The 24,842-nt window shown below is 33.9% G+C and overlaps 4 protein-coding genes across 7 annotated transcripts; 2 read left to right on the plus strand and 2 right to left on the minus strand.

The window, feature by feature from the left end:
- The first annotated feature begins 5,177 nt into the window (after positions 1 to 5,177).
- LOC106759465 (pyruvate dehydrogenase E1 component subunit beta, mitochondrial) lies at positions 5,178 to 10,679 on the plus strand. 2 transcript variants are annotated; one of them, XM_014642646.2, is made up of 15 exons: positions 5,178 to 5,301; positions 5,537 to 5,574; positions 5,657 to 5,716; positions 5,799 to 5,879; positions 5,999 to 6,025; positions 6,115 to 6,177; positions 7,113 to 7,199; positions 8,580 to 8,705; positions 8,857 to 8,990; positions 9,120 to 9,192; positions 9,311 to 9,376; positions 9,506 to 9,544; positions 9,638 to 9,762; positions 9,845 to 9,959; positions 10,191 to 10,679. In XM_014642646.2, exons 2-15 carry the CDS (start codon positions 5,551 to 5,553, stop codon positions 10,257 to 10,259), a joined length of 1,089 nt encoding a protein of 362 aa, XP_014498132.1. In that variant the 5' UTR covers positions 5,178 to 5,301; positions 5,537 to 5,550; the 3' UTR covers positions 10,260 to 10,679. The 2 variants fall into 2 exon arrangements, with proteins under 2 accessions (XP_014498132.1, XP_014498133.1); XM_014642647.2 differs by having other exon boundaries at positions 5,288 to 5,410.
- A 1,727-nt stretch (positions 10,680 to 12,406) lies between these two features.
- LOC106759177 (uncharacterized protein At2g33490) lies at positions 12,407 to 18,194 on the plus strand. Of its 3 annotated transcripts, XR_002667609.1 has the most exons (12): positions 12,407 to 12,767; positions 12,895 to 12,967; positions 13,064 to 13,141; positions 13,258 to 13,319; positions 13,407 to 13,475; positions 13,674 to 13,702; positions 13,786 to 13,993; positions 14,087 to 14,329; positions 14,914 to 14,967; positions 15,064 to 16,054; positions 17,193 to 17,238; positions 18,099 to 18,194. XR_002667609.1 is itself a non-coding variant. In XM_014642212.2 (11 exons), exons 1-10 carry the CDS (start codon positions 12,636 to 12,638, stop codon positions 16,024 to 16,026), a joined length of 1,911 nt encoding a protein of 636 aa, XP_014497698.1. In that variant the 5' UTR covers positions 12,407 to 12,635; the 3' UTR covers positions 16,027 to 16,054; positions 17,193 to 17,491. The 3 variants fall into 3 exon arrangements, 2 of the variants coding, with proteins under 2 accessions (XP_014497698.1, XP_014497699.1); XM_014642212.2 differs by lacking the exon at positions 18,099 to 18,194 and having other exon boundaries at positions 17,193 to 17,491; XM_014642213.2 differs by lacking the exon at positions 18,099 to 18,194 and having other exon boundaries at positions 12,634 to 12,767; positions 12,857 to 12,967; positions 17,193 to 17,491.
- On the minus strand, positions 17,998 to 19,925 carry LOC106759178 (leucine-rich repeat protein 1-like). The gene is made up of 7 exons (XM_014642214.2): positions 19,804 to 19,925; positions 19,563 to 19,695; positions 19,331 to 19,402; positions 19,034 to 19,177; positions 18,891 to 18,962; positions 18,716 to 18,787; positions 17,998 to 18,334 (listed from the first exon to the last, which is right to left on the minus strand). Exons 1-7 carry the CDS (start codon positions 19,892 to 19,894, stop codon positions 18,256 to 18,258), a joined length of 663 nt encoding a protein of 220 aa, XP_014497700.1. The 5' UTR covers positions 19,895 to 19,925; the 3' UTR covers positions 17,998 to 18,255.
- A 3,054-nt stretch (positions 19,926 to 22,979) lies between these two features.
- LOC106759179 (GSH-induced LITAF domain protein) lies at positions 22,980 to 24,192 on the minus strand. Its single transcript, XM_014642215.1, has 3 exons — positions 23,963 to 24,192; positions 23,505 to 23,631; positions 22,980 to 23,395 (listed from the first exon to the last, which is right to left on the minus strand). Exons 1-3 carry the CDS (start codon positions 24,148 to 24,150, stop codon positions 23,312 to 23,314), a joined length of 399 nt encoding a protein of 132 aa, XP_014497701.1. The 5' UTR covers positions 24,151 to 24,192; the 3' UTR covers positions 22,980 to 23,311.
- Positions 24,193 to 24,842: the final 650 nt, after the last annotated feature.

Consider the following 24,842-nt stretch of genomic DNA (forward strand, 5'->3'; position numbering starts at 1 on the left):
GGTCCTGCACAAGTCTCCGACATCACATCCAAGGGTTGTTCTGTTTGCAAGGCATCTTCCAAAGTATCTTCTAGAGCACCCTCTGCTCACACCCAAACGGATGATCATTGCAGTGAAGAGAACAAACCGGACAGTCGAATATCGAACGACAACATAGACAAGACAAAACAGATAAGGGTAAGCTTATGTAAATTTAATTAATCATTTCTATATATTTTTCAAAACATACACATAATCACATACATCAATATCTCAATCATGTAATCATCATATAAGAATAACAATAAAACCGAACGTATACATCACTCAAATCATCTCATATAATAACCGAACATATAAAACATTATGACCGACCATTATGACTCTGTCCGGACTGTAGGAATATGTAGCTATGGTTATCCTTGCATCTGTGGGTGGTAACCTGGAATAAACCATCAGTATTACCGCAACATGGATAACCCTTGAGTTTGCCCACGAGGTTAGCCTGTTAAAACACCTTAGGTCAAGGTTGTACACACCGCCCAGGCTAGAGCCTCCTGCCATTCTCACCACATGGTCACTAGCGCTAGTGAGCATTAGAATATCAGGACGAACACCAATACAAAGTTGGCCATATTCTTACTTCACCATCAATCAAACATATGGTATGAACCATGTATGCTCGCCGCTCTCTGCACTCAGTGTGGACCTGGCTAGCATAACTCATCAGACCGCCACCCGAGGTTAGTCCTAAAACGATCACCTGGTCTTATGATCATGGACCTCCTGCCATTCACACGCATGACTTTTCCTCCTCTATATGAGAAGGCAAAATCACGAAATATCAGGATAGAGCGGAACCTGAGCCTTAGCCACGGTCGTACTTTACCAATATAAGTCCAATCATGAGCTATTCCTCCCTGGAATACTCTTACTTAAATCAATACTACACAAGGTTAAGGAAATGACCGGACGGTAAGACACATAAAGGAAATGGAGTACCAAGGAAAACTTAATAGATGACCGAACGGTCGGATCGAATTAAGAAAAACAACATAGAAGAAGTTCTAGTAAGGGACCGAACGGTCAAGCAAGGAAGGAAACCGAGCGTTGTTTGAAGATAAAGAAAAATAAATAATTCAAGGAAATGAATGAACGTTCAACAATAGGTTACCTTTAACAAGACCCAGTACTTTACAGTTTGGCTGAATGCCTTAATATACATAAACTAGAGTTCTTTTCAGTAAAACGAGTGTCAGTGCAAAACCGAACACTCTGTGAGGGATCAAGTGTCAGTGTAAGACCGATAATAGATATTATTATAAACTGGACATTTTTCCCAAGAAGGATAATTAACACCAAACCAAGTACTTAGTCTATGACCAAATAGTCAAACATAATATCATATTTGTAAAACCGAACGCTGGGTTTATGACCGAATGTTCTTAAAATGAGTAGTAATTATAATACGAAATCGAATGCTTCAGAAGTTAAGTGTCAGTCTAATACCAAACACTTGTATGATTGAACGTATAGTTTATGACCAGACGTTCTTAGAATTCAAGCACTGGTATAAGACTTAGCACTTTTAATAAACATTATCAATATAGGCCGAACACTCAGTGTATGACTGAACGTTCTAAATAGTTAATACGAGACCGAATACTCAGTGTATGACCAAGCACTTAGAGACCGGACGTTCAGTATAGGACCGGACGTCCTTTAATGGTTAATTCCGAACGGATAACCAAGCAAGATATTTAAGTTTCAACACAAAGGTACCAGATCAATTGTTTTAAGAGGAAACCGAACGGTCCTAATGACCCTTCGATTACAGATTCATATTTTCACTAAGTTTTATAACTTTATGACATATTTCATACAAAAAATCAAACATGCATTTCTCAGCAACAAGATCATACATTCAGCAAGCATAACTCACAAAATATTGCATACAAAAATAATCATAATTAAATTTATAAGCTTCCCTTACCTCTATTTCCAGCTAGGCCTCTAAGGTTCCTTTAGCACTGACTACCTCTTCTAATGTTCCCAAGGTCTAGAGTCAAATTACAAGACAACCGATTTTAGGGAAATGGTTTAACAATCACATGCAAGCTTAAAGGGTGCTTGCATGCAAGAATACCAATAAGCTTAAATGGCCAGAAAACACTTACCGATTCATAACGGAAATTGGACCGGTGCAAAGTGAAGGTCTTGACGACGAGAACAATTAATCTGAAAGTAATCAGGTGATCGGAGGAGGGGAAAGGGTTAGAATTCTAGACAGGAGGCTGAAGGGTTTTAGAGAGAAGGAGGAGAAAATGGAGTTCTGAAATTTTGGAGAAGAAGATCGCATGTAGGGAAAATGATGTCAGATTTAAAACTCCAGCTTTTATATCACCTCCAAAAACCAAACGGTCAAGTCTCATGCTGCCACATGTTTTCCACTTCCTGAATTGCTGCACTCCATGGGCTGCCACTTGGATTCCACTTCCTGTACATCTCACCTTTTTTGTTGCCGCACGGTTTCCAATGATTGAGAAATTAAATACACGTACAGATTTTGTCTTCCACTGTCATGGGAAGCTTGGAACGATGTGACATGTGTTTTCCACTAAGATGGAGAATTTATGAGATGTGACATAGTGGTTTTTGATTTATCAACAAATTATAAACGTTATTATTGACAAACTTTAATCATAGATAATTTTCTTTTTTTGATGAGACCATAAACTTTTTCATTTACTTCAATCTTCCTAAGATCATAACATTTGTTTTAGTCTTAAACTTACATGTTAATATGAACACTATTAAAAAAGTCTAAATAAATACATATATATATATATATATATATATATATATATATATATATATATATATATATATATATATAATTGATATGTATGTTTAAAAGTCTAATATATGTTACTATAGTATAAATGTCCTAGTAAATATTTTGAATGAGTTTGATGGTTAAGAATTATTTACATGCTTAATAATATAAATATAAATGCACAATTTCTTTAAAAACATTATTTTATACATGTGTTAGAATGACAAACTATATTAAAAAATAACTAGTATGTTAGTTTTCAACTTTTACATTAATTTCATAAAGATCTTAAGGTTAATACACACATCACCACGATGTGATAGTAAAAGCAACAACATCAAAGCATTAATAATACGTTTTTAAAATAAAATAAACTTACATGAAAAAAATAAAAAAACCGTCTAATTAGAAAAAAAAAATGATAAAATAACAAATTGTATTAAAAAAAATATTATGTTAACTCTTATTTTTTTCCTTTAATCTCATTATAACCCTAAACTCTTATATTTGCTTTAATATCTAGATGACAAAAAATAGGTCCATATAAAGACCAATACAAAACTCACCAGGACATTTTTAAAACAAAATTAAATCTACATTAAAAAAATTATCTTTGTAATGAAATAGAGTGGCTACCACCAAAATCTGAGTAAATATATTACTTAAAGTATTTAAAACATAATTAGAACATTTTATCTAACTTGTATTAAAAATAGAATGAGCACTCAAGCAACTTAATGAAAAATATTGCTACGAAAATCAAGGTAAACATATAAAAAGTACGACCACATAATCAAAATAAACTTGTTATTAATTGTATTTAAAACAAAATAAGGATATTTCATTCAACTTATAGTTAAAATAGAGTAAACACATATATAACCCAATGAAAAATACTGTCACAAAAATCAAGGTAAATGCACAAACCTTGCAACACAAATGATCATGTAAATAGATTATTGAGCATATATTTAAAATAAGATGAAAATATAAGCAACTCAAATGAAAAATATTACCATATAAATTAAAATAAACACACAAATCTATAAACACTATATCAGTATTACAGAAAGAACCTTAGAAAAATATAATAAGATAAAACAGAAAGTAATGAAGAAAATTCAGCAATGATGTAAGCATATTTACATTAGGATAAGAATAATCCAATATTTTTTATAAATATTAAAAGAACAATAAAATTTTAGTATGACCTTGCACTCTCACACCTCAGTCTCTAACACACACAAAAGTAGGTTAATAAAAATACTAATAAAAAAATTACAAGTAACAACAACAAATATAGTCCATAGCGTGCTATGATAAAATTGATGTATATGTTTTGAAGTTTGAGTGTATTGTTATAATATGAAAGCTCTAGTAAGTTTTTTAAATGAGTTTCACAGTTACTAACTATTTTATAAACTTAACAATGTAAATATAAAATATTCATATATTGCATAAATTTATATCAAATTATTATTTTACATGAGTTGAAATCACAATTTGTATTCAAACATAGATACTATGTTAAGGTTTTACTTTTGCTTTAATGTTACAAATATCTTTAAATACATGTTCTATAGTAGAGATTGTATTGAAAATATACAAATCTATAAGAAATATATGACTTATTTAAGTTATTCTTTTTATTATATATGAATACACATATACTTATAAACAATAAGTATATAAAGTAATAAAAAAATCACAGTTCATGAAAAAACCAAATAACAAATATTAATTAATAAATTATAAAAAATTAAGTATTTAATAAAATAAAATATTTTATTAGAGACTCGTATTAAAATATTCAAACTTACCAAATATTTCAAACTTATTTTTCTCGAAATTAAAAGTGGAATATTTTAAAGTACAAAAGTAATTGATTTAGTAAGAAAAATATATTATTAAGAATTTTATTTTAATTATTAATGTGAAGTTTACAAGTGTTGTTTATCGAATGGGGTTGTTGTGGGTGAGCGAGGAGGAACAGCAGCCTGTGTCTGCCTCACCAACCTACCTCGCACGACCCATGTGGTTGGCGAGTATATTAATTTTTATAATTAAGGTTTTTCTTTGATTTTTCTTTTTTTAGTAATACTTTAAAAGATCATTTGTAAGGGTATTTAAAAGCATTATTCTAAAATTATACAAACAAATCTCAATGGGACAAAAACTGTTATTTTTTTTTTAAAAGTGGAAGAATGTAATATTGGATTTTTAGTAAATATAATATCTTTATCAGTATCATTTTCTACTTTGAGAAATTTCCTTATTCTAAATTATTTTACAATATTCAAATATAACGGAGTTTGAATAATAAATAAGAAAAAAGAAAAGTGTAACGATAAATAAATAATTATATTGAAAAGAATAAGAAAGGAGGAAGGGCAAGAGAAAAAGGGTGGGGGTTGTTTGGTTTGGTTCATACTAGTTTGTGTGGGTATCGTTAAGCTAGTGGCGATCCGATCCAGCTACAGTTACAGGTGCGGCTTCTTCTTCATCTTCTTCTGCATCGTCTTCCAGATCTTTCTTTCAATCCTCACACGCGCCTGCCTCTTACTTAGTTCTAGGGTCTTTGTTTCCGCCATAGATGTTTGTTCATATCTGCTTCTCGCGCATTTTGTCGATTAGTTTTTTAGTTTTTAATGTAAAAAAATGAAATTAGTTGATAGATTACGACTTTTTGTGACTTTCTTGTTTCTGTTTGCTTGATTGAAGATCAAATAAGCAAGATGTTCGGTGTAATAAAGCACAAGGTATGACTTTTTTTCTGATTGCAATTGCATTTCGCTGTGCTTTATACGATGAACACAACAGAACGCACACTCTTTTTTGCAGGCTCAGAGCATTCGCCCTGCCTTCTCCGCTATCAGACATTTTTCTTCTGCCGCCAAAGAGGTTTGTATTATTGATCTCATCTAATCTCTTATCAGATATCAACCAAACCCGCCGTTTCTCTGATTCACGTCTTTCGCTGCAGATCACTGTTCGAGAGGCTCTCAACACCGCACTCGATGAGGAAATGTCAGCTGATCCTAAAGTCTTCTTGATGGGTGAAGAGGTCATCCATTTGTATTCTATTCTATTCTCTCTTTCCTTTTTACATTTTTTTTAATGTTTTTTCGCCCTTGCCCTCTTGTGTTAAGTTTGGTCCTTCGTTTTCCTTCTGTTTAAGTGCAGGTTGGGGAATATCAGGGTGCATACAAGGTTAGTTTACTTGTCTTGCCAACCTCTGGATTTAACAATTGGATACCATTACTTATTACCTCTTAACATTCTTTCTTCTTTCATTCTAGATATCCAAGGGGCTGCTCGAGAAGTATGGCCCTGAGAGGGTTCTCGATACCCCAATCACTGAGGTCATTTTCCTTGCGCACATTTCGTATCTCTTTCATACTTCATACTTATCCACCCATTTGGTTTGCAACTTATTTACCATCTCCTTCCGTCTCTCCCTTACATTCGTTACACCGCTTCACTGTATGTACTTTTAGGTAACAATGGTTGCAAACTGGTACACATTTGGTACTTCTTGAGGCTCTAACCCTATCCCAGTTTTAGTGTCTATTAGATATAGTACCATTCAAGAAAGAAAAAAAATTTCGCATTGAGAAATTCATAAGTATTCAATTTTTGGTTAAAAACCTATATTTGATTATAAAACAAATGATGAACTCAAACTATACATTAAGTAGACCCTTTAATGTTATTTGTTGCTATTCTTCATTTTCTGAATTAGCAAGATGCTGGCATGACTAACCCAAGCACAATGCTATGAGTTAGAGTTTGCGATAAAGCACACGTGTTTCACCTTGAATCTTCTCCAAATGAATTTTGTAATATTTTGGCATGTAACCACTTCTGAATTTCTCTCTGAACTTGCCAAGGTCCAACTTTAATATGTCGAAAGAGTCATTAATGGAATCAACCTATAAAATAAACAAATTGAAGCTTTAATAATATGATGGCTTCGGGATTCATTCGTTGGAATTAGAATGGAATGTTATTTTTGGGTTTTGTGTTCTTCATGTGTGCCACTTTTCACTTTTTGTTACAGATTGCTTATTGAACATAAAAATTAATCTTTTCAGCTCCTCGCTGTAACATTGTAATCTAATATCCGTGTTTGAATAATGTTTTCAATACCATGGTTGGCTCTCCATCTTAAAAATGAGATTAACAGACTGACTTTTATGAATTGAACTTAACTGCCTATCCCTGGCCAAAAAAGAACAGGACTTATACACAGTTGCATATGTTGGATTTACATAATCTTTTGTGAAATATAATACAGGCTGGGTTTGCTGGTATTGGAGTTGGTGCTGCTTACTATGGTCTAAGGCCTGTTGTGGAGTTTATGACTTTTAACTTCTCCATGCAGGTAGGATTATATCTTTATTGCATAATTTCTTTGTTAAATTTAGTGTGGAGTTAAGTGTCACATTTCTTACAGAGTCAGCACTTAGTTTATGCAAGTTTGTGTGTATTAAAGTTATGTGAACCTGGCTGTAAGTGAAGATGATTAGATAACATTGTATGAGTTTTCTCTTTAGTGATAGGAATAACTGACTTGAGTTTTTCAATACATGATGATTGATTCCTCAAGGATAAATGTCGACTTGCCTGTAAGGCTGTGTTAATAATCAGGATATAGGTGTGCCTACCCAACTCAAAAATGCTTTGCACAAGAGTATATAAGATAAATGATATAATTAATTTCTATTAGACATATAAATGCTCAAAAAATAAAAATTACTCTGTAAAAAGCATTGTCATCATTCATAAATAGAAGTCATGATGATAGTCCAAAATATTATCATCATTTTCTTAGGCATAACTTTTAATAATTAATAAGTTATTGGCAACAAAGGATCTTAAGGACGAAAAGAGTATCGTGCCAAACCTTGACAAATTTGAGCCTCTGATGTGTTGGAGGGATGACATCATGTGGGTTCTGAAGTGCAAACTAGTCAACACAAAAAGGAGAGAACATCAAAGCAAAAATGAGTTGTCCAAGTGTGCACCGAGGTGACAGGAATGGATAATACTCAACACCAGCAGTTTGCTGGAAAACAACAGCAAACAATGGATAATAGCCAATCTCAAACTAGAGGGGGCGGGGATGTGAAAACAATGCCTGCTAGTAAATGGCATACAATTTGAGGAGTCACATGACAAATCACCAATAGTGATCAAGATTTTACATGCTCTGGGCTTGTGATTGTTGCTTTATGAAAACCTGAAGTGATTCTCTGTGCATTGCAGGGATGACATACTTAATGTTTTTAATATTCTGTGTCTGACTACCCTGTTAAAGATATAAACCTAAGGATTTGTTGTTGGGCAAAGCTGCCGATCTCAGTATACAAAAGAGGGATTCAATTTATTGTTAACAGTGGCAATCATATTTGACTTTAAAAATAAAGCAATTCTGTAGTGTTTTAAATAATAGTTTGAACATCACATCAATGCCATACAAATCAATTTAGTTTATTAGATGACAGGCTTTTTTGCTGCAAATTGGTTACTTGACAATACTCTGCGTGAAGTAGGGCCTTGTGTTTGCAATCTTAATGTTGGCCGCTGGTAGCTTGAATATTGAATACTAATAAATTCAAGTGAATATTGTATCAACATGTGTAATTATGCTTAGTTTTTAGCTTCATTTGTCTGGTATCCAGCTGTGTCATCTTTGGTTTGTTAGCTTGCTGATTAATTATTTAACTTCTATCCACTCATTGAATTTTAACTATTGTTGCAGGCAATAGACCATATTATTAATTCTGCCGCAAAATCCAATTACATGTCTGCTGGGCAAATATCTGTACCTATTGTTTTTAGAGGACCCAATGGTGCTGCCGCTGGGGTTGGTGCCCAGCATTCTCAAGTATGGTTCTCAAAGCTGCTTTCTTTTATGTACAAACTTTATTTCACTATTTCGTTAAATTCTGCCTTGAATTTACTCTGCTTTAGAGGTGTGGAGAACTGATAAATACTTCAGATTTCATCTATGTATCTACAACTTTGCTTTTATGCAGTGTTATGCATCTTGGTATGCTTCATGCCCTGGGTTGAAAGTCCTGTCTCCGTATTCATCTGAAGATGCACGTGGTTTGCTTAAAGCTGCTATAAGGGACCCCGATCCTGTTGTTTTTCTTGAAAATGAGTTACTGTAAGTTTTGCTGCTTTATTCTCACCCACACACAACCCCCTGCCCGAGAAATAAGTTGCCATAGTTTTAACACCAGTTATTATTATTATTATTCCGAAAAATATTTAATTTGTACACTATGTCCCCTAGATATGGTGAGTCATTCCCTGTTTCGGCTGAAGCTCTTGATTCCAGTTTTTGCCTTCCCATAGGAAAAGCAAAGGTAGTTAATTATCTGTAGTGTACGAATCCTTGTTTCTAGAGCCATATTTAGTTATTTACTACACAATAATGCATTCTCACTGAATCCATGTTTGCTTCACGCATTTTATCACTAACAGATTGAGAGGGAAGGAAAAGATGTAACTATTACAGCTTATTCAAAAATGGTTGGCTATGCTCTCAAGGTTTGTTTACCGTGAGATCCTTTTGTGGTGTAGATATGAATATTTTGCTGTTCTAAAAAGTTAAAAATCTCTAACCCCTTCTGTACTACCAAAGTAGACAACATTCTTAAATATCTCTTGGTGTTTTAGGCTGCTGAGACACTGGCTAAAGAAGGAATCAGTGCCGAGGTAAGATTTGCAAGAGTTAGTAATGAACTTTCCCCTCTTTCTCCAAAACTTCATTTGGGTTATGATAATGGTTAATGACGTTTATCCACATAGGTTATTAATTTGCGTTCAATCCGACCATTGGATCGATCAACAATTAATGCTTCTGTCAGGAAAACCAACAGGCTAGTGACAGTTGAAGAAGGGTTTCCTCAGCATGGTGTTGGGGCTGAAATCTGGTTTGTCTCTTTGCATTGACTTTCTCTGTATCTTTCTGGTTAAATTTTGCCAATTATGTGAGTGTATACTTCTCTTGAGCAGCACATCTGTCATTGAGGAGAGTTTTGGTTATCTTGACGCACCTGTTGAGAGAATTGCTGGGGCTGATGTTCCTATGCCATACGCAGCTAACCTGGAGAGATTGGCTGTTCCACAGGTAATGATTGTAGAATATTATGTGTTTGTTCTGAATATGTCAACTTGTTTTGGAAGATTTGTTATCTTTATTTTGATCCAGAAATGTACTTTTATTTTGAATGGGAGTAGTGATAGCCTGGACATGATGGTCTTGTGTGACACGAGTATTGATGCTAATTTGTTCAAGGTTTTGGTACAAGTGTATTGAGAATTTAAATCTGATTGTTTTCTGGTATATGTGGATGGACAGATTGAAGATATTGTTCGAGCTGCGAAGAGAGCATGCCACAGATCGGTGCCTTTGGCTGCAGCTGCTTGAAAGTTCTGGAAAACTTTCATGTCCTGATTAGTTCTTTGGTAATCCTTGATGTACCAAAAACAATTTTCCCCCAAATTTCCACCATAAAACAGCAGGAAGAAATTACAACCAAAGAATGCTGGTTTTAACTCGTGGGTTATGCTGGGCTTTGGTTAAAAAATTCTGTTGTATATTCCTAATTTTCAGGACTCACAGATGCCATACATTTTTTTCCCCATTCTCAGCCAGCATATATATGGGAGGAAGTTAAGTTTAATAACTTGGAAAACAATAACACAGGGCGGAAGTCTTCTGTGCTTTGGTTTCTGATTGGCAATAACTAAGTAGTCAATTTTTTGAATACATTATCGAGTTTCTTTCCAGTGGGCCAGTTCTATGCAAGATCTAGCTTACTTATTTAATTCAATCCCATTTACTGTTTGTTACTTGGCAGGCTAGAGATATTTGATTTGATACGAGGTCCGTATCCTCGGGGAGAATAAGGCTATGGGTACTTGGTGTTGTGGATTGTGCTTGGTCTTAGTCACCGTGAACTCCCTAAAATTACTTATATAACTTCGGTTAGCAATACCCACGAAATCATATTGTCTCCTGTTAATGTCAGTCGAAGAAATTTCTCCATTTGCTTAAACGAGTTTAACTTTTATCTATGGGGAAATTTCACCGTGAATCATGTGTTGAGAAAGCACTTGGACGTTGATTTTTGATATAATTGTTTGTCAACTTCATTTAGTATCATGTCAATGTATTAACAAAGATAATTTGGCAAATTTGATGTCGTAAACCTAATTATATGCTCTAAATTATGTTACTGACAATAGTAAATCATATTTGAGAGGTCGTTTTGAAGGACAAAAGATTGTGTTGATTTTGTAAGTCGTACAAAATATTATATAATTGGATAAATATTTAAAATGGAAGGAAAGTATATTAATACTTTGTTTTTTTTTTGTTTGTTAAGTTATTTTCTGAATTTGAAAATGAAATGTTTTCTTTCCTTTTATTTTCATCCATAACTTTTCAGTTTTATTTTGTTTGCTGTTTTGACATGATAAAATGTTCAGTTCTTATTTTTGCTTTACTAGAATATTAATGCTGTATGTGAGTATGAAATCGTTATTTCGAACACAAATTCTGCTTTTCTTAGCCCTTAACTTGAAAAAAGTAGTTTCAAATATAAACGCTCGGATCCTTAAGACCTCAACTAACATTTGTTTTATTATATTAAATAATCTTAAATCATTTAAGAGTTTGCATGAATGATCATTTAAATATATTTTTTCTTTTAACTTTTTTATGTATTTAAAGACATGACGATAAAAGAATTTTAAAATTTAAAGTGAAGAATACATCAATTCACATATGCTGATTGTAATGTATGTAATTAGGTTCACAACAAAAATTTAAGGTGGATGATATGGTCATAAAAATCTTTCATAAATTCCAAAATATGTTATCTTAGTTCATTTTGCATGTTATTTGTTTCCAATACTTTTTTAGAACAAAATCTCAGAAAGCACAAAATTTCCTGAAAGTAAAATTGGGGAATTATAAATAAAATCTGATTAGAAAATAGCCGAGAATTACATGCAAAATATGCTCTGAAATGTAAACCATTATTTTCTATATATGAAGTTGACTTTACTTTCGCAAAGCAAGCTATGATATCAAATTCGATTACATTATTCTTGGAGTGGAGTTAAAATGTGATAAATAGTTGATTTTGCAGACAAATGGTATTTTAGAAGCTTCGGTATCCCTTTTTATATCTTCTGTGTCCGAAGTATTTTAATTTTAAAAAAGTGTCTTTGTTTTAGTTAGGGAGCATAATTTTTGAAAATAGTTTGGCAGTTATTTTAAAAGTCAAAGTCGAAAAGCTTACATTTTGTATTGATTCTTGTTTGGAGAAAAAAGAAATCGAAAAATTTGTATGCATGGAAGGTGTGGCCTTGACTTTTGACAAGTGAACGAAAGTATTTTTAGTGAATAGTTTTATAGTATAATTCAATGATTAGAAGCAGAGAATTGAGAGAGGGAGGAAGAAGAAGTGATGATAGGAGAAGGTTAGGGATAATAGTAATGGTAAATAGAAATACAATATTATTAAAAATAAATAATAGTAGTAATTATAATAATAATAATAATAGAAATAATGAAAGGTTGGGGGTGGTGGAATTTGCGTGGGAGGAGTTGGTGGCGTAAGCAGAGGAAGCGGTTGAAGAAAGAAATGGTCTGATTGGGATGGGGAAGGGGATTTGACCACCTCCTCGTTGTCGTTGTTGGCGGCGATTTCCATTTGCTATTCTTCACTCTAATCCTTCATTGTTACGAACAAACAAAGCAAAAGTTATTAGAACAAACGATTGCAAGACATCGATGAAGAGCTCTCTGAAGAAATTGCGAGGTCTGGCGCTTCACAATCACAACCACAACCGCACTCGCAAGGATGACTCCTCCAACTCCATTCAGCCTTTGGGCCAGCTTGACGAGCTTGCTCGGGCCACCCAGGCACGCACGCCTCCACATTCGCATTTCTCTTTCCATCTCTGTTTCTTCAACATATCCTACCCTATCATACAATACATCTCTACTTTTAGGGTTTGACGGATGGAATTGATTTGGAATTGCTCTTCAGGATATGCAAGACATGAGGGACTGCTATGACACCTTGCTTTCCGCCGCTGCTGCAACCGCCAGCAGTGCCTATGGTAGGGTTGGGACGTTGGAATATCGTTCATTCATTCTTTCTTTCTTTTCTTCATCCTTTCATGCTTTTCATATCGTCTATTATTCTCTTCTTACAGAATTCTCTGAGTCCTTGCGAGACATGGGCTCTTGTCTCCTCGAGAAGACCGCTTTAAATGACCACGCAGATGAAACTGGCACTCTACTCTTCTTTTACTTCTTCTTCTTCCACTTCTGCACGCACTTCATCACCTTTTTCATTTTTTCTCTTCCCTAACCCCTTCCGTTGTTCTTTTCCATTCTGTTATTGCAGGAAAACTTCTCCTCACGCTTGGCAAAATTCAGTTCAAACTCCACAAACTAATTGATGACTACGTCACTTCCTAATCTTTTCTCTATTTCCATTTTATCTTTACTAATTATTTTCTATGCTTTTCATCACTCTTTTCTTTCCCTTTCCAGCGTTCTCATATAATCCAGACAATTACCGTTCCCTCGGAATCTCTCTTGAATGAACTTCGAATTGTTGAGGTTTCTAATTCTAATCTTTTTTATATCTCTATCTATTGCTCTTACATAAACCTAGTCATGCATCACTCTCCTTCAACTTTCAGATTCAACTTTTTCTTATTGCAGTAACCTGAGAATACCTTTATTTTTATATTCTACATGGATGACCTTTTTTTAATTTTAATCATTTTTTTTCTTTTTGTTTTAATACTGGACCAGGAGATGAAGCGGCAATGTGATGAGAAAAGGTTTGAAATGATGTTTTTGATCTGGTATTATCTTTGACTGTCACACTGATATACTTCTTGTTGTTGTGTCATATGATATGCAGAGACGTATATGACTATATGGTAGCAAGATACAGAGAAGGAGGCAGGTCTAAAGGCGGGAAAGGGGAAACTTTTTCTTTGCAGCAGTTGCAAACTGCTCATGATGAATATGATGAAGAGGCTACTTTGTTTGTTTTCCGATTGAAATCTCTGAAGCAAGGACAATCGCGTAGTCTTCTAACACAGGCAACGCGTCACCATGCTTCTCAGGTTCTTCACATTCCCCTGTTTCCTTGTAAGAATTGGAGTTTCCTTTTTTTTTTTTTTATATTATTACCATTGCTTTCTTTTGTGCCCAAACAGTTGTGTTTTTTCAAGAAAGCAGTCAAGTCCCTTGAGACAGTAGAACCACATGTAAAATCTGTAACTGAACAGCAGCACATTGATTACCAGTTCAGTGGTCTTGAAGAGGAGGATGGGTATGAAGGTGACGATGGAGATGATGGTGGTGGTGGTTATGATGACAATGATGATGGTGAGCTGAGTTTTGACTATGGACAAACTGAACAAGACCGAGATGTTTCTACGTCACGAAACTCCATGGAGGTGACTACCTTAAGTAACTAGGATCTTCAATTTTTTTCTTCTCTTATATGTTTTGAATTTATTTAGAAATGGTTGTCTAGTGAAGGCTGGAAAATTACATCTACTAACACGCAAAAGGGAACAGGTGAATGATTATGCACTCATGTGGTGGTCGTTGAAGGGTTTGAATCCTACTGCATGCTGTATATGTGTGAAATCAAAATTAATGAGTGAATGACTACATTCGTGGAGAGAGATTATGTTGTGGGAAAAGTTGTTTTTACGGTCTTAAGCTCAAAAGTTTTGCATATTTGTTTATTTAATTGTGACTAACTGCTCTATGCACACGAGTAATACAGTTTAATTAGAATGCCGCTAGATGGACGATTGAGCAAGAACCTCTTCAAGTAAACTACGGGTTTTTAACTTCTTTGATTAATGCATGAAAATGCTATGGAAGTTTTCAGTAATGAACTTCTGATTTTGAAGATTTTGGTTCTGAACAATATATATAGTTTTAGTTTTCAAAGTTTATAAAACACTACAATTAGCTTATATTACTCATCTTGATGACATGGTGCTTATCCGTGTTCACCTCTTTTCAGCTGGATCAAGTGGAAGTTACAGCTCCTGGAGGTTTTACATCCGAAACTGCCAAGGTAAAAAAGACATCTATTATCTTCAGTTTTATTTTTGAGCCTCTAAATTTGAAGTACGTAAGGGCATGCACAATGAATCTTTTGCTCTGTTTGCAGGAAAACTTAGACAAACTTCAAAGGAATTTGTTTTCCTTTAGGGTTAGGACAGGGAGCCAATCTGCCCCGCTTTTTGCTGATAAACCTGATGCAATTGAAAAACTGAGGCAGATGCGCCCATCTTTATCTCGGAAGTTTAGTTCATATGTGCTACCCACACCCGTTGATGCTAAGAGTTCAATCTCTTCAAGTTCAAATAATCCAAAACCATCCAAAGTGCAGGCAAATCTAAGTGAACCTACAAAGAACTTGTGGCATTCATCCCCCTTAGAACAAAAGAAACATGAAAAAGATAGCGGTGATGAATTTTCTGGTTCTATTGTCAGAAGTGCTCAGTCGGTACACAAGGAAAGTAACAGTAATACTGCCTCCACGAGATTGCCTCTTCCTCTAGCAGATAATCTTTTATCCTCGAACCGTGATTACATTTCCGCTCACTCTAAAAAGATTAAAAGATATGCCTTTTCTGGCCCATTGACAAGTAATCCTGGGCCTACCAGGCCGGTTTTGTTAGAAAGTGTTCAACTGTTCTCTGGACCTCTTTTGCCAAGTTCAATCCCTCAGCCTCGGTCATCATCTCCAAAAGTATCTCCCACTGCTTCTCCCACTCTAGTGTCTTCACCCAAAATAAGTGAGCTTCATGAACTTCCTAGGCCTCCAACCAATTTCCCATCCAATTCAAGGCTTTTAGGTTTGGTGGGTCATTCTGGTCCTTTGTTGTCTGGAGGTCAAAAGGTTTCCTCTGCAAATAATTTGGCTGCATCAACTGCTGCATCTCCATTACCAATGCCACCTCAGGCCATGGCTCGTAGTTTCTCCATACCTTCTAGTGGGGCTAGAGTTGCAGCATTACATGTTCCTAGAACTCTAGATTCTTCTCATGGATCATCTATATCTGAGACTATTGCTTCTCCTCTGATACCACTAGCATTATCTAGTAGTCAGCCATCATCAGATTGCTGAGGCTGTTGTCTAGATATTTAGACCAGAGGTATTTTTTTAAACCAGGGCCTTTTGTTTACTTTTTTCTTCTTTTTTTCTATTATTTTTGTTTTCCTGGATTTATTTGAACTTTTTTTTAACTGTGAAATTTAGACAACGTAGAAAGTGTTGAAATTTCATTTATAGATGGCAAAACCTCTGTCTACATTTGCCTGGTTTGGAATGGGATAAAATGGAGATGGTTAGTACGTACTTCTATGACATCAAGAACCTGTAAGAGCCTGTGTATAGGACACCTATTATTGAGCGAGTTCTATCTTCAAAGTTCTTGCAATATATAAATGATTTCCGATTCCCCCTTGTGGAATACAATTGTCAAATGAAAAATATCTAATACTTTTTATTGTATCTTTAGTGTAATTTGGAGTATGTGAGTTTATCACTTTAGACTTAATTAATTAGGATTATGATAAAATATTAGGATAAATAAGGGTTAGTGCTCTATGTATTGCGATTGCAACATGATATTTCATATCATATGAAGTCAATTCTAATGTCATAATGTTCGGTTTTTATTCTCTCCTTTTCCTCCGGCAATACCTTAATCTCTCTTAGCTACTCCCATTCTTCTAATAAAGTGTCGAATTTAATCACAAGGCATGTGGACCTATGTACTATCCATGCTACCCAAAGGGCATTTGGGTGAAGGGATGCGTTCTAAATTTTGTTTTCATCTAACCGTTTAAACTTTTGGAATAGTTTGGCATATGACAAAATAAACTATGTAATCTTCATACAAAATACTCTACTGGAAATGCACGTTGGGATAGAGAATATTTTTGGTGCAAGCATCATCTATTTTAAATGGACTTAACATTTTATTATGTACAAGTACTTTACAATGAGGTCACACATGCAGAAACTCACTTCATAGCTATTTTTTTCATCTTCTCCTTAAAATAGCAGTGCAATAGGTGGAAGTGTTTATAATTGATGGGATGAATAATTTACGACATGATAGGCCAGTTTTTATAATACATTGGAGAAATTTAAATTCCAAACTAATTGATATTACCATTGTGAGATTTAGAAATTGCTTTATTATTGTTCCTTCTTCCTACTACCAATACTGTTAGAAAGTTTAGTTTAACTTACATATGATTTAATTTTCATTTTCTATTTTTCAGGGATGTGTATGTGCATGTTTTGTCTAATGTTATGCGATGAACCCAGGTATAGTCAATGGATACTTGTGCAGACTAATTCTACTTACGTTTGAAGTTAGCCTTTACGGCCTGGCAAATGAAGCTTAGGGCCAAGAAAACTTAGGTTAAATTTTGCTTAGTTGCAAAGATGTATATATTCGTTTTACCTAATATTCGTTTGTCTGTCATAATCATTGTTATTTCAACCTTATGGGCTTTTTGTTTTCTTATTTCGAAATAAATGCCCATTGGCTTTATTGTTGAGATATGCATTTATGCAATGACGGTAGCCAATCAATCACGCCTCCCCTTTACGAGCAATCCAACTGTGTAATTAAGCTGTGTACCTTTCAGTAAGTGCAATTTGCTTTCATATGTTTTCTTAACTAAACATTTCTATGAACACATGAAATCAATTCTCGGAGAATTCGATTCATTTCTGGATTGGCATTCATAAATCATGCTTTTGATTTGTCTGCAATCTGGTGGAGCAGGACGAGAAGAGAGAATAGAATTCATGTAATGTAACAATGTCGCTTTTGTTGTTGAACCATTATTTGGTTAATAAAACGTTCACGTTGCAATAATAAAAAAGGGAGAAGTGAAGTGGACCTTCGTGCAATTATGCTCTAGCAGGTGTGAAACCACTCTAGAAGTTGCTAATCACTAGCTAGGTACCGTGGCATTTTCTATGAACTGGTAGAGTTGGTTTAAGTCAGACAAATGGGTACTCTTGTTGTGGACTTATTGGGGTAATTTTGTTTAGAACATGTATGCCAAATCCAAATACCCAAATTTAACCGGCTTCTGTCATTATCATTATAATTAATCTATATCTATCTATATATTACAAATGGACATCACAAACCATCCGTACTATCTGTACAGATTTGGAAACCAAGAAAAGAATTGCCGATGTCCTAATTCGAATGCAATGCATAATATTGGTAATTTGGAACGGTGCAAGGAAAATAGACATTTCCGATGTGCGCTGTTTGGACGATAGAGATTGGCTTCCTCCTCGTTATTTGGTAGATATAGTCTTTCATTTGCAGCTTTCTCCAGTATCATATCTGACGAATCCCATTAATTCTGGTCCTTTAAGTCTTGTGTTATTCTTGAAACTGCAGGAATATAAACTATTAGCTCATGCTCTCACACATTGAAATCAACTACTCGAGCATGGATCTAGAGGTAAGAGAAGCATGAAATCATAACAGGGGAATGTCATTATCAATGTTATATAAGTAATAGCTAAATTCTACAAATGATCAGCATCGAAAAGTAAAAAGTAAATTATAATCGCCATTTTCCTATTTTGGTGGTATTTATATAATTTCTTGTCACCAATGATTTGAGTTCAAGTCATCTGTTATTATTACTGTTATCACCCAGCAGATATAGCGGCTTAAACTTATTTACAGAATCTATGACAAAATTTGTGCAAGTAGTAACGAAGTCGACCTTGTGAAGTACTCAGATTAATAAGTTTTAGATGGACTCACCTTTGTTCAGAGAACTTGGAAAAAGAGCCGGATGTAGGGAAAGTACCACACAGATCATTATTTGATAGGTCTCTGCATAACATAAGAAAAACGAATTTAAACGTGAGAAATTAGAATTGACGGAGAAGAATGAAAAGAGGTGTGATATTGAAAAGTGTAGGACAGAGAGACTCACAAGATCTTGAGGTTTTCCAACTTAGTGAGTTCCCTCGGTATTCTTCCAGTGAGCATGTTGCTGTTGAGCCGCCTGTAATATTGTATCATAAAAGGCTTAGGCTTGATGAACGGTCCACTTGCTATTTATTTTAATTAACTTACAAGAATTTGATGTGGGAGAGGTTGGACAGGCTGGCGGGAATGGAGCCAGTGAGGTTATTCTGGTAGAGACCCAAGCTAACCAGGTTCTTGAGGTCTCCAAGTTCCTTTGGTATTGGACCCTTCAAATCATTTTTGTACAGTTCTCTGCACATTGGCAAACCAAATCTTACGTTCTGTTTTTGCATAACACATTCAAAAAGGAACTTTGGAGAAATAAACCCTCATATTTGATCTTTAGTGATGTCTGTCAGACATTTTCAGAAAATAGATAAATGCAAACTTCGCTACGGGGCTTACAGAAACTGAAGGCGCTGGAGCCTCCCTAGTTCTGGAACCAAATGACCAGACAGTTTTGCGTGTCCGAGGTCCCTGCATGAGTACGCAATTATCAGACTTAACCCAACCCAGTGAAATAATCAACACTTATCAAACAAACATGTTACAAAGAATACATAATAAAATAAAAATACAAAGAATATATTCCAAATAAAAACGTGAGAAAATGTAAAGACAAGATGGAGTTAATTACAGTCGGGTTACTCTCTTATCATCATCACAGGTAACATGGAACCATGTACAAGGATCCACCAAAGTTGGATCCCAGCTCTGCAGAACGTTATTTGGGTCTTTCACAGCTCTTCTGAACGCGAACAGAGCATCACCTGTTCGTTTTCAAGTTCAAAAAAGCAGAATATACTATTGTGACAAGATTCTTCAAAATTTGTGGCTGGATACATATGGAACGCATATATACAAAAGGGTGGGTTTACCTTCAGAGTTTGCATTTATAACAGCAAAAGGGTCTGATAGGAGAAGAAAAATGGCAAGAACGTAAAAAGGTACCCTCATGCTCCTCTCCATGAAGTAGCAGCCCTGAAAGTTGGTAGAGAGAGACTTAACTGGAGTAGAGATTTTAGAGCCTCACCCCTCACACCGGCTGACACCAATAGATGGTTCTATTTGTAGTCGAAGTGCGCCTAATAGTAATAATACTAATAACAAAAACATGTAATAGAGACCAAATCTTCCTCTTTCTTTAATGCAATTATGCTTTTGGAATGGAATCACAGATATATGGAGAATTTTATAGTGCCCGTAAATGGATATGAGATGCTACCTCTTTAGTTTGTCTATTCACACTCAACTAGTAATGTAGTCGTACGTGTAAATATCATTACTCTTTTTCAAAAGATAATTAAAATTGTTATTCTCGATATATTTAGTTAGGTCAAAGTCTATATACACTATTTGAATTTTTAGTAAGGAAAATATTTACGTGCATTTAAAAGTGAGATATGTTCATTATTATTATTTTTGTAATTTAAAGGAGCATTTCTGGAATGCATGTATACGAGAAAAGGATTAAAAAAAATACGATAAAGGTAAAGATAAACTGTACGATATCAATTAGATTATTCAGTATTCAAGCAATAGAGCCTAAGGCTATCGCAGTAGCAATACAAAGAATGTTTTACGCAATTACACAGACTAAACTAAATCGTTGTTCTTCCTCTTGTGTGCTTGTATTTGAAAACAAAATAAACAAAAATGTATACTTTAGATTCGATGATGGATGGTGTGATTTCAAAGAAGGAGAATAATTATTCATTCTGTTTTCTTTTATTAGAAAAAATTATCTCTGACACAAAGCAGCAAGGAATATTAATAATGGTATTGAAAACTGTAAGTAATAAAATGATAAAGATGATAAAGTTAAATTGGTTTTTGATTAGTCAACCATGATGGCAAATTAGTTAACTGGAAGCATCATAGTAAGCTTTGTGATTGGACACGTAAAAGTAAGGCACTAGCTAGGAATGAAGAAAGTGAATAGAAAGATTATAGATGCAAATGAAATACTCGTCTTTTAATGCATTTTATGTTAATGGGTCCAAATCCAACACTATAGTTTTGACTTGGGACGGCTCAATGGGTTGAATTGGTTGACAGCATGGTTTGTTCTGTTTGAAGTTACTGTACTTTGTATCTTCTTTTTTGATAGTGGGAGGGACACAAAAGCATGAAAGAGTTCCTTTGTGTGATCTTAGACAGATAATGCAATGATCTCCTCATTAAAAGAAGTGACTTGGAGATTTCAGACTTAGACCGCATCATGTTAACTCCTTTTCATTCTCACACTCACCAACCATAAGCTTGGGAAAAAGTTATTATAGTATTACTGTACGAAACAAAAAGCCCTCTCTACTTAGTCTCTCTTTCTTCGGCCAAACGATAAAAGCTTTCCATACGCATAATTATGGTTGAGTGTATAATCAACACCTCACGTGTAAAAGAAATTATAATGGTCTTTTGACCATTGACCACCACATTTAGAAAGATGTAATATTATGCCCCACCAATTTTCTTTTTATGCTCAAGAAAGGGGAAAGGGAGGGAACAAAATTTTGAACTAGAAAGTAATTAAAACCTTTATTCTGTAATATTATGTAAGTTAATGACAGAATGATACATTTTTACATTCTTTTGATATATATTATAAGGATAAAATGGTGATAAATGAATGAATTTTTATATTTTTTTCATGGAAAAAGAGATTAAAAAGTAAAAAAAAAATAATATCAAATGAATTATTTTTCTATTATGTACTGTGAACATTTGGTTAGGAGTAACAAAGGAAGATTGTTAATATTGATTTTAGGATGCAAAAGTATTAGAAAAGTGATACTTTTACACATAAATTTTTTATTATTTTTTTTTTAAAATACAAAAAAATATTTTTTTTTAGACTACTTTATTCTTGTACGTAAAAATATGTCATTATATTTTAAGGTATTTGTATACGATGGAATAAACGCTTGTCATGCATGTTCACATCAATGGACCCCAATTCCCGCCATTGATCTCTTCAAATCAAATTCAATCCAACATCTTTTCGAAACCGACTTTTTGTTCGTTATCAATGGCTATGCAATTTAGGGATTTTAATATCATCGTCATGTGCTCTCATAGACATTGAGTTTCAATTATTGGCAAATAAAAGAGATTAACTCTTTGAACGGGCCTTAACACAAGATTTCTTTATAGTTCAGTTTTATATCAGGAGCTCTATAGGTGGGCCTTTGAGCCCAAAAAAATGTTGGTACAAATCTTGGTAGTATTTGTTAGTTACTAAGGAATTAATCGAGACATCATAATTCCTTTATATAGATATATATCATAAGTTTCACTCATTTTTTTACTTTTTAATTTTTTTGACTTTGCATTTTCTCTTCTATTATTCATTGTCATGGATGATTATAAGATTAATCCCATTATTAATCTTATAAGATTAATCCTTCATTACTTGTTTTTATCTTGATTCTTGAGCTTACCGTGGAAGATCTTAAGTTTCAAGATCCATTTTGATGAAGTTTTCTTGGAGTTAGGAATATTCAAACAAAATAAAAAAAAAAAGGAAAGCAAGGTGGGTTAAGAACAGAAAATTTAAGGGATCTCTGGCTATGTATGATTTTACAAACAGTTTCATTACATATCTCCAAGTTATTCTAATTGGCAAACGGGCTGAAATTGAAAACTTAAGCTTTCCATAATAACAAGAGGAAATGCCAGAACTGCTCCACGAAATTAGGCATACATTTGAAACACGTTTTGAACTTAAAGTACCTCCTATAGCAGTAGTGGTTATTTCAGTATACTAATTCCAAAACAGATGTATCTGGAACAATGTTGGAAACAAAGGGCTGTGAAATAAAAGTTGTCTATCATAGCCAAACAAATCATTTTTCAAGAAAAAATAGTTTATTATTTCTTAATGATGAATTTAAAAAAGGAGACAAAAAAAAAATCATATGATTTTTAGTTATTTTGTTGCTATCTAACTGGACTAAAATGAACAAATGGAATATTTTATAGCTTGGTATTTCAGGGTAGTAGTTGCTGAGATATAAATTGCTTTTAGGTATACAAAAGAACATGAGCACTTGGATTGTTACATAACATGGCCACAGCTTTATTATAAGCATGCGGTTCAATCTCCTCATCACCAAGCAACTGAGTTCAACTATATATTTTCTTAAATAGGCGAAAACAAAGCATGCAGGATCATGGATGCCAGCAATTCTCCTTGAAGTATAATATTAACAAAACATGAGTTTATTATAGCTGTGCAACAAAAGACGTACAAGTAGATAATTCTAATTTCGATGAAATTCGAGAACGGTAAGTAACAAGTATTCATTTTTTGTCCAATTCTTAAGATATGACTATGTTACAGGTTGCAGAAAATGCAAGCACAAAAGGCAGAAGCAGAATATGATCCTACCCAGCCAATGCAAAGCTCTCCTGAGTCCAGTGTGGTGGATCCATGACAGCACAGGGATCTGATTTCTCAAAGTCAGCGACCTACAGATGAACATTTCCAGTAAAGATATGGAGTTGCAAACGTGCATTTGGAAGAATGGTATCAATTGATTTTAAGGCCAGAGACAGAGAATCCAATAGAGGTAGGTACCTTTTCTTGACAGTTAGGACAGTAGTGATATTTATGCCAAAGGCAGTCCATTGAGGGGCAAAGAAAGCAAACTCCAAGCATCATCGGCATCAAGCATCCAACAAATGCAGCCAGACTGGGCTTCGATCTATTTTTGGGAGCAAAATTCAGAACAATAAGTGATGTATGTAAAAATTTGTGAATGTTGGGAATGAACAGAAGTTAGAAAATCGTTCTAAGATGAAACCGAAATTATCAAATCCCAAATTGAGTAATTGGCAGTGAAGTCAATGTGAAGTTAGTTCGAAACCTAAAATCTAAAAATCAAAAACAAATATTCAAACGAGATTGGATGAGTAGACAACACCAACCTAAGCATAAGTAACAAGATCATAATTGTTTCGTGAAATTCTAATTTGATCGGGTAATAGAGAACAAATTTGATTTGATCGGAAATTGAAGAGAAGAGAATAGCATACCTGACGGTAGTGAGAGCGGTGGCACCACAGTAAGGGCAGTTGAACGGAGCAGGAGTGTCTCTGTAAATGGTCTGGTGGATGGGGATGCCCTTGGGATCTCCGACCACCGCGTTAGGAGGAATCACCCCCCTCTGGTATTCGTTTTCATACACCGGCACACCAACCACCACTTCATCCTTTTTCTCCATTCTCTTCTACCAAAATGTGCCAAGAGTAAATATTAAACCATATAAAAATATACACCAAAAATGTTATGGAAATTTATATCTATATAAATAAATAATAATGGGATTATTCCAACGCGTTTTTTCCTCTTTCTAGAACAAATACCTGTCCGGCACGCCAAAAGTTCAAATGTTATTAATCTTTTATAAATTTATTTTATATTTAGTTTAAGTTAAATGAAATATTTTCAAAATTATCAATGATTAAAATTAAGTTAATGATACTTGTGCTTTAACTCCTGATTTATAAAATTTATTTTCTTTCGTAATTTAAGCTTTCACAATTTCAAAAATAAGTTGTAAATTTCATCAAATCTTTAATTTTTATTTTATCTTTCCAATTAAATGTTAAAATCAAATTATTTACTTAATTTGTTATAAAATCAATTTAATTAATTAAAAATTAAAACATTTAAATGTATGTAAGATTAAATAGTAAATTAAAATTACGAATTCTTAAAAACATGGAAACTAAGATTGAAAAAAATAGAATAATAAAAATCACAGCTGAAAAGTTAAAGTAGAATTATAATACATTGTGAAAAATGACATTATTTTTTGGTATAGTTATTTATCACAGATATAAAATACAACTTTTATATTTAAATAGTATTTATTTCAATATTTTATATTTAAACATAATATATTTATATATT

This window comes from Vigna radiata, chromosome 4 (genome assembly GCF_000741045.1).
Source record: "Vigna radiata var. radiata cultivar VC1973A chromosome 4, Vradiata_ver6, whole genome shotgun sequence".
Classification (NCBI taxonomy): Eukaryota; Viridiplantae; Streptophyta; class Magnoliopsida; order Fabales; family Fabaceae; genus Vigna; species Vigna radiata.